We start from the raw sequence: 13,235 nt of genomic DNA, 5'->3' as shown, positions 1-13,235 counted from the left end.
CCATTTATTTAAATATTTTTTTCACTGCCAGCGTTAAAGTGCATTTACCAGACTTTAAGAACGCATAATATTAATGCTGTGTAAACGAGCCTTTATAGCTATACTTTAGAGAAAGGTTTAATTTTATTCTTTAGGTAAAGCTGATTTACATTCCAACACCACAATGCTACTTCATGGTATATTTAACATGTGCCATATTAAAAAATGTGTTTTTATTTAAAAATTGTAACCTTAGAGTTTCTGCTTGGAAATGCAGCCCACAACCACAGTGATCTCTTGCTAAATAATATAAAGGTGATTATAATGGACCACACACACTAACCTTACAGCGCTGCAGGAAATCCAGCTAGGAAGGGATGGCTCTAAAGCAAATCAGCACCGGCTCTTACATACATACTAACTGCAGTTATACAGACAATAGAGAGCTAAGCTTTTTTTTTAGGAAATATGAACTTCGATAAAAAGTTTAGAAGAATGCAGTCCTACATATTCAACTTGAAATGAAGAAGTTGAAGTAGACAGAATATTGGTGAATTTTTAAAGGAACTAATAGCTGCAAATCATTACCATTATTGGTGTAAACAGTTACAAACTGGACAATTAATTAAACACAGGGAAACTTATAATGCATTATTCCACCGTTATGTGAGCTGTATATGAAACTCCTTTGGCTCAACAAAATATAAAACGAGAGCTTTAAGAACAAAAATGTAAACATTAAAAGTTCATGTAACATTTATGTACTTTCTCTTTTGAAATAAAAAACAAGTAGATTGCACTGATTTACACCATTTCATAATAGATCATCCAGAACTGCCCTAATAACACAGCTGCCCTGTCAACTATAAATATATAGGCATTCATAGTTATGAAGGTATGATGTCTAACTAGAGCAGCACGGTGGCCCAGTAGTTAGCATTGCTGCCTCACAGTGCTGGGTCACGGTCTCGATTCTAAACAGGGCCCTATCTGCGTGACGTTTGTATATCCCCCCGTGTTTGCATGGGTTTCCTCTGGGTGCTCATATTTCCTAACAGTCCAAAAACATAATGATAGGTTAATTGGCTACTGAAAAAAAGGACCTTACTTTGTATGTGTTTGTGTGGAAGAGAAGTTAGACTGTAAGCTTCAATGGGGCAGGGGCTGAATATATTCTCTAAATATTCTCTATATGGCACTGTGTAATATGATGGCGCTGTATAAATAACTGGTAATAAATAATTTAGGATTATTTACTTTATCTTTGGATACAAAAAAAACTGCACTGTTAATGTTGTTTAGAGCCCTATCAGTAAACTTTCTGTCAACAAATGGCTTAGGGAAAATTTAGGCATCTTTTTAGCAAAATAGAACCTACAAGGTAATTATGCTATTCTTGAAAGTTGATCCAGTTTAGAAACAAATTTATCTTTGAAGTCAGGGAGGATATTTTCCCTTGTTTTAGGCACTAGTGGAAACAGATTCAGTAAAGTGTTCATCTTTTTCTAGATAAACAATAGACATTGTTTATATATTGTTTTGTAGGAGCTACAATACAATATATTAGAAATATTTACTTTGGAGTTAGAGTTTGGTCAGAGCATTGTATTTCATTGTGTACTATAGTTGGTGGGTGGTCAGCCAAAAAAATCTATAGCCTATAAAAATGATGTACCTCTTCCTTCATTGGACAGTTTGTGGCACTGAAAGAGACTGGGTGAAAAAGTACTAATATTTTATGTTAAGATTTGAAGTTTCCATAGCACTACAGTTGGCATTAATGTTTGTGTTACCTGTAGGGCTTCTCTTGTAGCCATGTTTTATAGACGTCACTGTGAGAAGGTAAGTAGTCCAGGCTTTCATGTGTTCCTGCAAGATCCTTCTTCTGTTGGCATACGTTAGAGGACTTCCTATGGCTCGGTCCATCTTCCAGATCTTCAGCAGTAGTCTGTTTCCTGCTTTTTGTCAAAGACATAATTCAACCAATTCAATATGCAATTCCAGATTGATTACTGTTGTTTCTAGTCCTTACAATACACAAATATGTTAGCTGATCATCCTAGAGACAGAATGGACTTGGAAAAGGACACAACTGCGTTAGACAGACCATGTACATGGATGTCCTAGCTGCAGACACCGACAATCACAAGTACATCAGTAATGTAATAAACACAAATCAAGTTTTGCCATCACAGGGATCGGCTATATTTGTTTTGATATGATGTGTTAATATGACATGTCACTTCTACTCTGTTTTATCTAGACCAGGACTATAGGCATCCCATGTAAAACAGTCATTATCAAGATAATTAATGGCTTATGTGAGTAGTAACCTTGACCTGAACGTGTATATATTTAATTAAGTACTCACATATTCCTGGATGTCGAATAATAATTTAGTATTATTTGGAAATCGCATTAATTCATGAAGCTTCCCACTCCATTCTTTATGTACTGCACAATCAGCAATAGAGTTATTTATAACAATAACATTCCCAAATTATAGAATTGAGTCATAAAAGAACAGTGTGAAAGAAGCTCCACAAGAGTCATTGCAGTACAAAGGATCACTGAACAAAGCCCAGGGGGCAAATGTATCAAGCTGCGAGTTTCCGCATGGTTTGAAAAGTGGAGATGTTGCCTACAGCAACCAATCAGATTCTAGCTATAATTTTGTAGAATGTACTAAATAATGATAACTGTAATCTGATTGGTTGCTATAGACAACACTTTTCAAACCCGCTGGAAACTCGCAGCTTGATACATTTAGCTCCAGGAATACGTGTAGTATACATGACTAAAACAGACCTATGTAAATTGCATTCTTACTGCAAATCTGTGCATATACTTGTTTATTTTTTTTACATTGGGTGTCTGCAAAGGCTGCATCATTCAAACTGCACAGATGAACGCACAGCCAGTTACTTGCTTATGTTTAAAATAATGCTGACTATGCTTATACATTTGGAATAAATGCAGAAACTTGGGATAACAGCCTCGTGTAAGCACGGTTTTCACACAACTCATATATTCTAGGTGCAAATATGCAGCATCAATGTCTAAGCACTGTCTGCATGAGTTTCTATGGTCCAAGCTGTCATTGAAGCCAATTTTAATTACTACTTTTAATCAGCTCATTTCACCTTTACAATGAGAGGAAAAACCCAGAGGATTAAGTGTACAAAAGGGCTGTGTGTTAATTGTGGGTCTGTACAAATAAAGGGAAAGACATCAGGGGCGAGCGAAGGATTATTGGGGGGGGGGGGGGTTTCCCCCGACCCCCAAAAAAAAAACACCCCCCGCGAGAGCAGCTCAGTTTCTTCAGCGCTGTCCTATACAGCAGCCGCGGCGCTGTCTAAGAAGCGTCCACGGCGGTGCTGTATACACTACAGCACCGCCGCGGACGCTTCTTTGACAGCGCCACAAGGGTTTCCACACAGGTATGACTTATGCAGTAATTAAGCTGATAACAATCCAGCAAGGTCAGTGCTATTTATAGAAATGCTGTATGGCCCTGGTTGTCTATAATAATGGCTAGCAAGGCTACAAGAGGAGACCTCAGAGGGGTGATTGTTGGGGCTATTTGGCAGGAGCTTCAGTAAAACAGACATAAGATTGTGCTGATGCTCCACGAGCAGTGGTATCTAAGGTGATGTCAGCATGGACCTCTGAGGGAAAATATCATAGCAAAGGATAACAGTGGGCAGAAGCGCTTTCTCCAGGACTGAGATATCTATTATTGTTATTAACATTAATTTATATAGCACCAGCATATTCCGTAGCGCTGCACCATATATCTGTGCATTATTTCAAAGTGCATGATAAAACAAGTAAGCAAATAGGTGAGTTTCAGAAAAAACAGTCTGATGAGCCAGGGCCATCTTAACAACATTTTGGGCCCCCGGGCACAGCGGTGCACCGGGGCCCCTATATATACATATATATATATATATATATATATATATATATATATATATATATATATAAATGATTATATATATGGGCCCTGCAGCCCAGGGGGCCCGTCGGAGGCAGCACAAAAAAAAAAAAAAACCTGAAAAAAAAAAGAAGACAATACTTACCTTGCGGTCAGCTGGCGATCCGGCTCCCTCCATGGTCTCCTCCTCTGTCGCGCTCCGCAATGGATGTCGGGCGGGCGTGATGACGTCACGCCCGCCATGCACTGTGAGTGCGACGGAGGAGGAGACCATGGAGGGAGCCGGATCGCCAGCTGACCGCAAGGTAAGTATTGTCTTCTTTTTTTTTTCAGCTTTTTTTTTTGTGCTGCCTCCGACGGGCCCCCCTGGGCTGCAGGGCCCTCGGGCACCTGCCCATTGTGCCCAATGGGAAAGACGGCCCTGTGATGAGCACTCCACAGAGCAGGGTATCATGGCTGGATTGCAGTGCATAAAACCACTCATCACGGTGGGCAATGCCCATTCTCGAGTTCAGTTTCACAGAGAACAAAGACAATTGACCACCGAGCAGTACTAAGTGGTCATCTTTACCCCATGTTGCAGCATTTCTTTCCTGACAGGAGGGATATCTTCCATGATGACAATTTTCCTATCCACAGACCAGGTGTAGTTGCCCAATGGTTTGATGAGTATGACACTGATGTTATCCGTATACATACCTCGCAAATGTCCTAATTTCAGCGAGACAGTCCTGATTTTAGGACTCTGTCCCGATGTCCCGCCCGGGGACATGATTGTCCCGCAGGTAGGAATGTTGGGGAAGGGAGGTATCTAATCGGCCGCCTAGCTCTTTACAGTGCTAGACAGCCGTCTGAAGGCGTGGCTACCATTGCGATGTGGTCAGGCCTTCATGCTGGGAGGTGTGCATATGTCATGTCCTTCTCAGTCAACAGACCTGAACCCAACTGAGCATTTATGGGATGCTCTGGAATGATGCCTGAGACAGCATTTTCCGCCTCCACCAACCAGGTGTCATTTGTCCTGCGCAAATCCAGATATTCAATACACACAGACACTCATGATATGTGCGCTATGAAATCGGGGGCAAGTCTGCTGTGCTCTGCTACAAGAGGCTGCAGGATATGTCCAATTATTGTGTGGATTAAAAATTTGCAAAAGAACACACAGGAAAAAAACTAAATTATTGAAATAATGTCTGCTGTTAATAATATAGGCATTAATGATAAAACAGTTAAAAAAAAGTGGGGCTTTTTTTAAATAATTTTTTTCATGAAATACATTTATTAGGATGTTGTTAATGTCTACTGAGCATAAAACATAAAAATTTTACAGTTGCTCCTCACAGCAAACACATGTTCTAGCATACATATGAGACTGTCATCACTACTGATCAGGAGTTGAACAGTGTATCGTGGACCTTCGGGGCAGTGTGACTGAATGCCATCAGTGTGTTTAAATCCTTTCAAGCCCCAAACACATACAGTTACCGTAAAAGCTGCAGGGCCTTGTCACAGGGTCCCCGACATGACGGGCCCCCTGACATGTGTCCCCCCTGTCCCCACCGCTAGGGGACTCTGCACAGGCAAATTGGACCAGACATTAGAGGCTTTTGAACAGTAATGTAAAACTCTTCCTGGTTGTAACAGACTCTGCTACTGAATACATTTCCAAATCGCTGCACATAGCTGTTTCCTGCTTAGTGCTATTATATCTAGTGTTTGTACCAAGAGGCAGAGATAGACCATACATGCCAACTTTTGCTTTCTCCCCTGCTGGCAAGTGTGGGAGGGGGACGGTGATGAAACTGTAGCTCCGCCCCCTGTCGTTTGACAACACAAATCGCGTCATTAAGCCCCACTTCCTCCCGAGTCACTGAGTCCTCCTGGACATTCCGGTAGGGTAGACAAGTATGAGACAAACATAAGGTAAAGTATATATCACTTTTTTGCTTAGACACATATTTTCTCTGGATACATTATTCTATGTTAGGGTCTGACGACAGAATAATATTCTTTATATTAATGTACTTCTTGTGGCAACATGAAGCTGTGGCTTCAGACACAGACATACATTTCTCTCCACAGTGTATTAGTGATGTGTGACATCAATCTTAGTAGAAAAAGGTTGTAATTCTTTCCAGGAAATATACAGCAGGGTAACATGTTTAACTTAAAACATCCAAATAAATCAGGCTCCGCATTACACATTCTTGTGCTGCTTTTCACTATAAACAAAGGAAATTGTTAAGTACACAATTGTTAAACACACATTAGAATATTTTCAAATATTCCTTGTATACTTGCCTACTGTTTTACCTCCTTCCTGGATGTCAAGGGACAATTGTAGGGACTTGCATCATCACGGCACGTTAATAACATGCTATATTTCATAATGCAGTGTATCACTTATCTAACTGCATCATGAAGGCCCTGTCTCTTCAGAAGCAAGTGAAGCGGAATCTGGGCGGGTGATCTTAATGTGTGGGGTCACTTCTATTTAATAATTGTGGTCAAATAGCCCTACATGATTTTTGCCTCAATTCATCTATTAATTTCTAAATCCCTCAACCTCCTTGCCATTTCAGAAACTTGGCTCACTCACTTGCCTCCCTCTATTTTCCTTCCTTTGAAGTGCACACTATCCATCTAGTTTATCCTCTTCACCTTCATGTTGTTGTCGTTTATCGCCCCCAGGTCCAGTCTCCGAATTTTTTGACAACTTTTTGCGGCCTGGCTCACTTATTTCCTACCGTTTGACCTGCCTACTCTGAAACTAGGTGATTTTAACATTCCCACTGACGATCCCACTTTCTCTTCTGTCAGTAAACTTCTTTCACTTACCTCCACCTTTGGTCTCTCCCAGTGGAACTCATTTCCCACTGTGATGGACTTTGACCTTGTCTTCTCCCGCTACAGCTCCATCTCTAGTTTTTCTAATTTAGCCTTCCCACTCTCGGACCACAACCTCCCTTCCTCCAGCCTCACTATACCTCATGCCCTCCCCCATGCACCCAAATCCCCAAGTATAGAGGAACACCTAAGTTTTAACCCAATCCACTTTGTATTTTCACTAAAACAACTAATTTTTCTTATGACTGCACTGTCCTGTCCTAATCAGGCTGTCTCTTTCTACAACAAATCACTCACTTCAGCCCTAGGCAATGCAGCACCAGCTACCATATACAGTCTACGACGATCCAAATGCCAACCATGGCACACCAAGCAGACCCACTACTTGTAAAAGTGCTCCAGGACTGCAGAGCACCACCATTCCTATCAGGATTTCCTCCACTATTAATTAATTCTTTTATCTTACAACACTACCCTTTTAAATGCCAAACAAACATACTTCAAATCTCTAATATCAACGTTGCATCTTTGCCACCTTCAACTCACTTGTATGGCCACCTACACCTCCGCCTCCTTCCTCCCTCACAGCCCATGGTTTTGCAACCTACTTCAAAGACAAAATTGACACCATTTAACCCACTCTACCCACCTTCTGCTACATTCTCCAATCCACCCTCAGTTAATTCTCTCCAGTAACTGAAGTCTAAGTCTCTGCACTCATCTCATCATCGCACCCTACAAACTGTCCCCTCAACCCTTCCCCCTCTCTTACACTCTCTCTACCACGCTACATGTCCACCTCTAGCTCATTTCTTTAACCTGTCTCTTGTCGCTGGCACATTTGCATCCTTCTTTAAACATGTGCTCATCTCACCAATTCTAAAGAAACCATCTCTCGATCCAGCCTCTCTCTCTCCAACTGCCGCCCTATTTCTCTCCTCTCTACATTACATGAGCGATTTGTGTACAACCACCGGTCTCACTTTCTCTCCTCTCACTCCATTCTTGACACTTTGCAGTCACATTTCCGCCCCCACCATTCCACTGAACCTGCTTTCTCAAAAGTGATCAATGATCTACTTACAGCAAAGTCTAAGGGATACATTTATCAAGCTGAGAGTTTCCGGTGGGTTTGAAAAGTGGAGATGTTGCCTATAGCAACCGATCAGATTCTAGTTATCATTTTGTGGAATGTACTAAATAAATGATGACTAGAATCTGATTGGCTGCTATAAGCAACATCTCCACTTTTCAAACCCACTGGAAACTCACAGCTTGATAAATTTACCCCTAAGGGTCATTTCTCCATGCTTATCCTCCTGGACATCTCTGAAGCTTTTGAAGATATGATCATCCTCTTCTACACACCATTCACTCCATTGGCCGTCATGACACAGTTCTTTCCTGGTTCACTTCCTACCTATCAAACCGCTCTTTTAATGTTTCTACCTCTGGCACATTTTCCCTTCCACTTCCATATTCTGTTGGTATCCCACAAGGCTGTGTTCTTGGCCCTTTACTTTCACTGTACACCTCTGATGAGGAGTTTTAATAACGGTAAAAGGTATTGACCCAGGGAGCTTTGAAAAAATAGTGATTAAAAAAAATTTGACCTTCGTTGTCCCTAAGAACCTAAGTGCCTCTGGGGATAAATAGCTATTTGTAGAAATTGGAAGTAGTGTCTCTACAGGATGCCATGAGCCAGAAATAACAACAGACTAGCTCCTGAATAAAATGGGTAAGTAAAAAAGTTGTCCCACAGAGATCTACCGTCAGTGTTGACAAATAATATTTTCAGTTACAGAAAATGTAAGTACAGTTTGTATTTGTAGGCATGAATTTCCCAAAATACTAGTCCAGTGGTTCCCAAACTTATGCAGTACGCGGCACCCTTAGAGTCTCCAAATTTTTTCAAGGCACCCCTCCAAAATAATTATTGAGCAGTCCTGTTTTAGAAGTAGTTGGGTCAAAAAATTATAATAGGTATTTAGGTCAGGACAGAAATACTTATTTAGTTGTATGCAAAAATGCCCCTCTGCATCCAGACACACTGCCCCCTCTGCATCCAGACACACTGCCCCCTCTGCATCCAGACACACTGCCCCCTCTGCATCCAGGCACACTGCCCCCTCTGCATCCAGGCACACTGCCCTCAGACACACTGCCCCCTCTGCATCCAGACACTCTACCCCCTCTGCATCCAGACACACTGCCCCCTCTGCATCCAGACACACTGTCCCCTCTGCATCCAGACACACTGCCCTCTCTCACACTGCCCCCTGTCACCCTGTCCCCCCTCCACTGCCCCTCTCACGCTGTGTCCACCTCCACTGCCCCTCTCCGCTGTGTCCCCCTCCACTGCCCCTCTCACGCTGTGTCCTCCTCCACTGCTCCTCTCCGCTGTGTCCCCCTCCACTGCCCCTCTCACGCTGTGTCCCCCTCCACTGCCCCTCTCACGCTGTGTCCTCCTCCACTGCCCCTCTCAGGCTGTGTCCCCCTCCACTGCCACTCTCACGCTGTGTCCTCCTCCACTGCCCCGCTGTCACTCTCCTGTGCCCCGCTGTCACTCTCCTCTGCCCCTCTGTCTGCCCCGCTGTCACTCTCCTCTGCCCCTCTGTCACTCTCCTGTGCCCCTCTGTCTGCCCCGCAGTCACTCTCCTGTGCCCCTCTGTCTGCCCCGCTGTCACTCTCCTGTGCCCCTCTGTCTGCCCCGCTGTCACTCTCCTCTGCCCCTCTGTCACTCTCCTGTGCCCCTCTGTCTGCCCCACTGTCACTCTCCTGTGCCCCGCTGTCACTCTCCCTCTCCCTCCTCTGCCCCGCGCCAGACATAAAAAAAAACCAAAGAACACATAAACTTACCAATCCGCCGGGCGCCGGGACCCAGCAGCCTCCTCTCTCCCGCAGCTGTCACTGAATATCGACGTCAGTAACAAGCTGTTGGAGGAGAGAGGAGGCTGCTGGGTCCCGGCGCCCAGCGGATTGGTAAGTTTATGTGTTCTTTGTTTTGTTTTTTTATGTCTGGCTCGCGGCACCCCAGTGACAGCGCCGCGGCACCCCTGGGAGCCGCGGCGCACAGTTTGGGAACCGCCGTACTAGTCAGTAAAACAATAGAGGTGATCAAGTACGTTATCATTCACAGTTGTTTTTATACTCATTTATGATTTAAATGTATTTCAGAATTAAATGGCGCTATATAAATAAATGGTGATGATGATGATGATTGTATATGGAACAACGCACTTATGTGATTCTGTGAATAAGGAAACCAGAAGGAGCTCCATGACTGTATAAAAAGCAAAAGGCTGTAAGACCACAGAATTGCAATTTGACTTCTATTATCTTTGTATTTTATAGTATGATGCACATTACTTGTTATAATATATATGACAAGTGTTTTTGACAAATACAACATTATCTTAGTATTTTAATTGCAGTTGTATTATTATTTTTTGTATGCTTTGTTTTATGTATAATCATGTATTCACACATAAATTCATGTGTCTTTTATGGTTTCTGCTTTAACAAAATATATTGCCACTTGATATCCCAAAAACTTGCTTTTCATCAATATACTTTTTTAAAACTCATTTCCAGTCTCTCTTAGGAGGCTATTTATGATAAGGTGAAACCCCTATCTCTGACAAAAACAGGTGTTTACATCAGAGAAAAGGCTTCACCCTATACATAAAAGGGTCACATCGTTATATCAATGTAGTCTAAGATTTGCTCTTTCAAATTATATAGCGGCTTAGTATTTATTATTTTCAAAATACACTACATAAAACATTAGGGACCTGAGTCATTAAGGCACATATTTGCCTGTTTTGAGCAAATACTCAGCAAAATCATTCTGCACATGCACAGAACCGAATAATGTTTAGTTAAAAAAGGCTTACTACAACCTACATTTTAGGGGAGTGAATGGGGTGGGGAATGAGCGGATGAAAGTAGGCAATATACAGTAACTGTATTAATAGTTGTAAAAGATGGATGTTAATTTTTTTTTAAAATAAAGCGTGCAGTTCCCTCCGCCAAACAGTATTAACCCTTAAAATCAGGGGAAGGGGGGGGGAGGGGCGGTGGAGTCCCTTCGATTTCACCTAGGTCATAAATAGATCTTTCATATTTCATTATGCGTCAGCTGTTCCTGCATAAGGAACAAAATTCTCATCGTCTGTGAGGGTTTATTTTTTTTGCTCAGATGGATCCAGTGGATTATATGGGGTTCTTCAAGATTCAAGAAAAGAAGATTTTTGTTCTTTCACCTGTGTAAAATTTTGGGTCAGCTACAGGACCTGCAATGTCTTGGGTTTTATAATGGACACAAGCCTTCCGTATTAAAAGCTTACAAGATTGGATCCCTTACAGATGAAGAACACAGATGTTGGTAAGTATATTAGGGTTATTTTTAATTTTTAATAAAACAATGTTGTATGGACGAGGAGTGTGGTTTATTTAAATTTATTTTGTGGCCCTACATGGCTCAGTGGACCCTGGGTGTCAGGGTGTCACTCTCCAGGTGCCAGCGTGCCCTGGCTGCCATGGGTATGCTGGTGCTTGTAGTTCTACAAGCACTAGCAGGCCCAGACTGTTAATGGCAGCCTGGGCTTGCTGGGACCTGTAGATCCACGAACTAAAACAGTATTTACACTTATTCACTTTATTATCACACACCCACCGCCCAGGGGTATGGAAGAGCCCTAGTGCTTTCAGCATGGGGGTGGGCACCTCTACGGGGCCACACTTTTTTTTTGTGGACCCCAACTCCCTAAGAAATCCAGCCCTGTGCTGACCAGCCTGGGGCTGGTTGGCATCATGGCTGTGGGAATATCATTCAACAGTATATTATATTAGTCATCATGCTAGTGATGAAAGGTGAAAAGGATACAGTGTATTTATTGTAAATCATAAAATTATTGTTTTGAAAGTAACAATCATCAGGGGACTTTTGTTTAGTAAGATGTGTTTTTCCTTATGAGAAATTCAAATCAGTTCACCATAAAAAGCAGTTTAAAATTCCTTTCCTTAAAAGGGTACTAAATAATATAATTTAAAGGGAAAATGAAATACTGTGGATGCGTTATTATTGTAAAACATAATAAATGCTCTTGGTTAAATTACTATTTTTGAAGGGAAAAAAATCCAGCAAGTGAACACAGCATTGCTGTCCCCCATAGCAATATTTGAGGAAAGGCTTGGTTATGCCAGGATGGACTGATATTCCCAGCCACTCTCACCCCTGGGCCCGATAGAGGCTGCACCCCCTGCAGTGGAGATAGTTCCACCACTGCAAACAGTTGCTCTTACAATTAGGCATTAAGTGGTTTTGTAAAAAAAAATAGAGTTCATTTTTTTTTTTTTAAATTGTCACTTTTACATTTCTGCCCATAACACATTATAAAAAGATTCAAGTTTATAAATACATAATAAAATATATAATAAAAATAACCAGAGAATAAAGGAATACCAAAACATTATTGGATTAGAGATTTTCTTTAAATATAAATTAGATATAGATTATCTTCCAGGCTCTGTTCCTTTAAAATAATTTTTAATTCATAAGGAAATCCAGGACAGACTTTTAATCCAGAGGGAAAAAAAATTTAAACCAAAAGGAAATTAATTTTAATTTACAATCTGAAAGGAAATGTCCTTGTTTGTATTGCAGATGGAAATCCAATCCAGGCCTTCTTTTAGTCCAAAGGAAAAACATCTGTAATCCAATGGTTAATGTCCTTAATTTGTTAACCAAAGGGAAATACAATTTTCTTTTAATCTAAATAGAATCAAAGCCAGACCTTCTTTTAATTCAAAGGTTAATCAAATAAAAAAACAAAAAACACAATGGACTCCACCCTAACCGCTCTGCCAATCACAAATGCTTTTCCAAGTTAACCCTATGGATACCGAGCGCTTTGCTGATAGTCAGGTGGTAAGAGGAGCCCCGGGAAATCCCTTCTTTGATCACACTTCAATAGACCTTAAATTAATCTCTATTGATTAGAGAGGAAAACTATCATGAGTGATGAGCAGCTCCATTCATGTCAATGGTTCATTTATCCTATGGTCTATTCATTACAATGGAGTTTATAAATGTAGCACACAATTCCATTGAAATGAATGAGCCATAGAAATCAATGTGTAAAAATAAGGAATAATGCTGTTTAAACTTGCTACAGCAGCGCTGGAATGCATACATACATATGTATGAACGCAAATGGGTATGAATTCATAGGATGGGTTTTATTTTTGCTTGCGCTTGCACACATTGCGCATGCATTAAAAATGTACGTTGGATGCCATTTTGGAATGCCAGTGAGTAACCAGGCTGAGTATCACACCAATCGCAATTAACTAAAAACAATCACAGCATAGCAGCCACCATCACATGATCATAACCTTATAAAAGTAGTATGTACATTTTTCACACTCTTGGGTATATGAAAGCAAAACCTGATCAATTTTTCTC

At 41.4% G+C, this 13,235-nt stretch overlaps 1 protein-coding gene across 1 annotated transcript in view; it reads right to left on the bottom strand.

The window, feature by feature from the left end:
* LOC142159002 (chloride channel protein C-like) overlaps window positions 1-13,235 on the bottom strand; it is a 128,110-nt gene that overhangs the window by 104,626 nt on the left and 10,249 nt on the right. The window contains exon 3 of the mRNA XM_075213498.1: window positions 1,773-1,937. Within this exon, the coding sequence (XP_075069599.1) occupies window positions 1,773-1,937 (165 nt within the window). The remainder of the gene's footprint in view (window positions 1-1,772; window positions 1,938-13,235) is intronic.

This window comes from Mixophyes fleayi, chromosome 5 (genome assembly GCF_038048845.1).
Source record: "Mixophyes fleayi isolate aMixFle1 chromosome 5, aMixFle1.hap1, whole genome shotgun sequence".
Taxonomy (NCBI): domain Eukaryota; kingdom Metazoa; phylum Chordata; class Amphibia; order Anura; family Limnodynastidae; genus Mixophyes; species Mixophyes fleayi.
The sequence above is the reverse complement of the archived record's forward strand: the minus strand, read 5'-3'. Positions and strand labels throughout refer to the sequence as shown.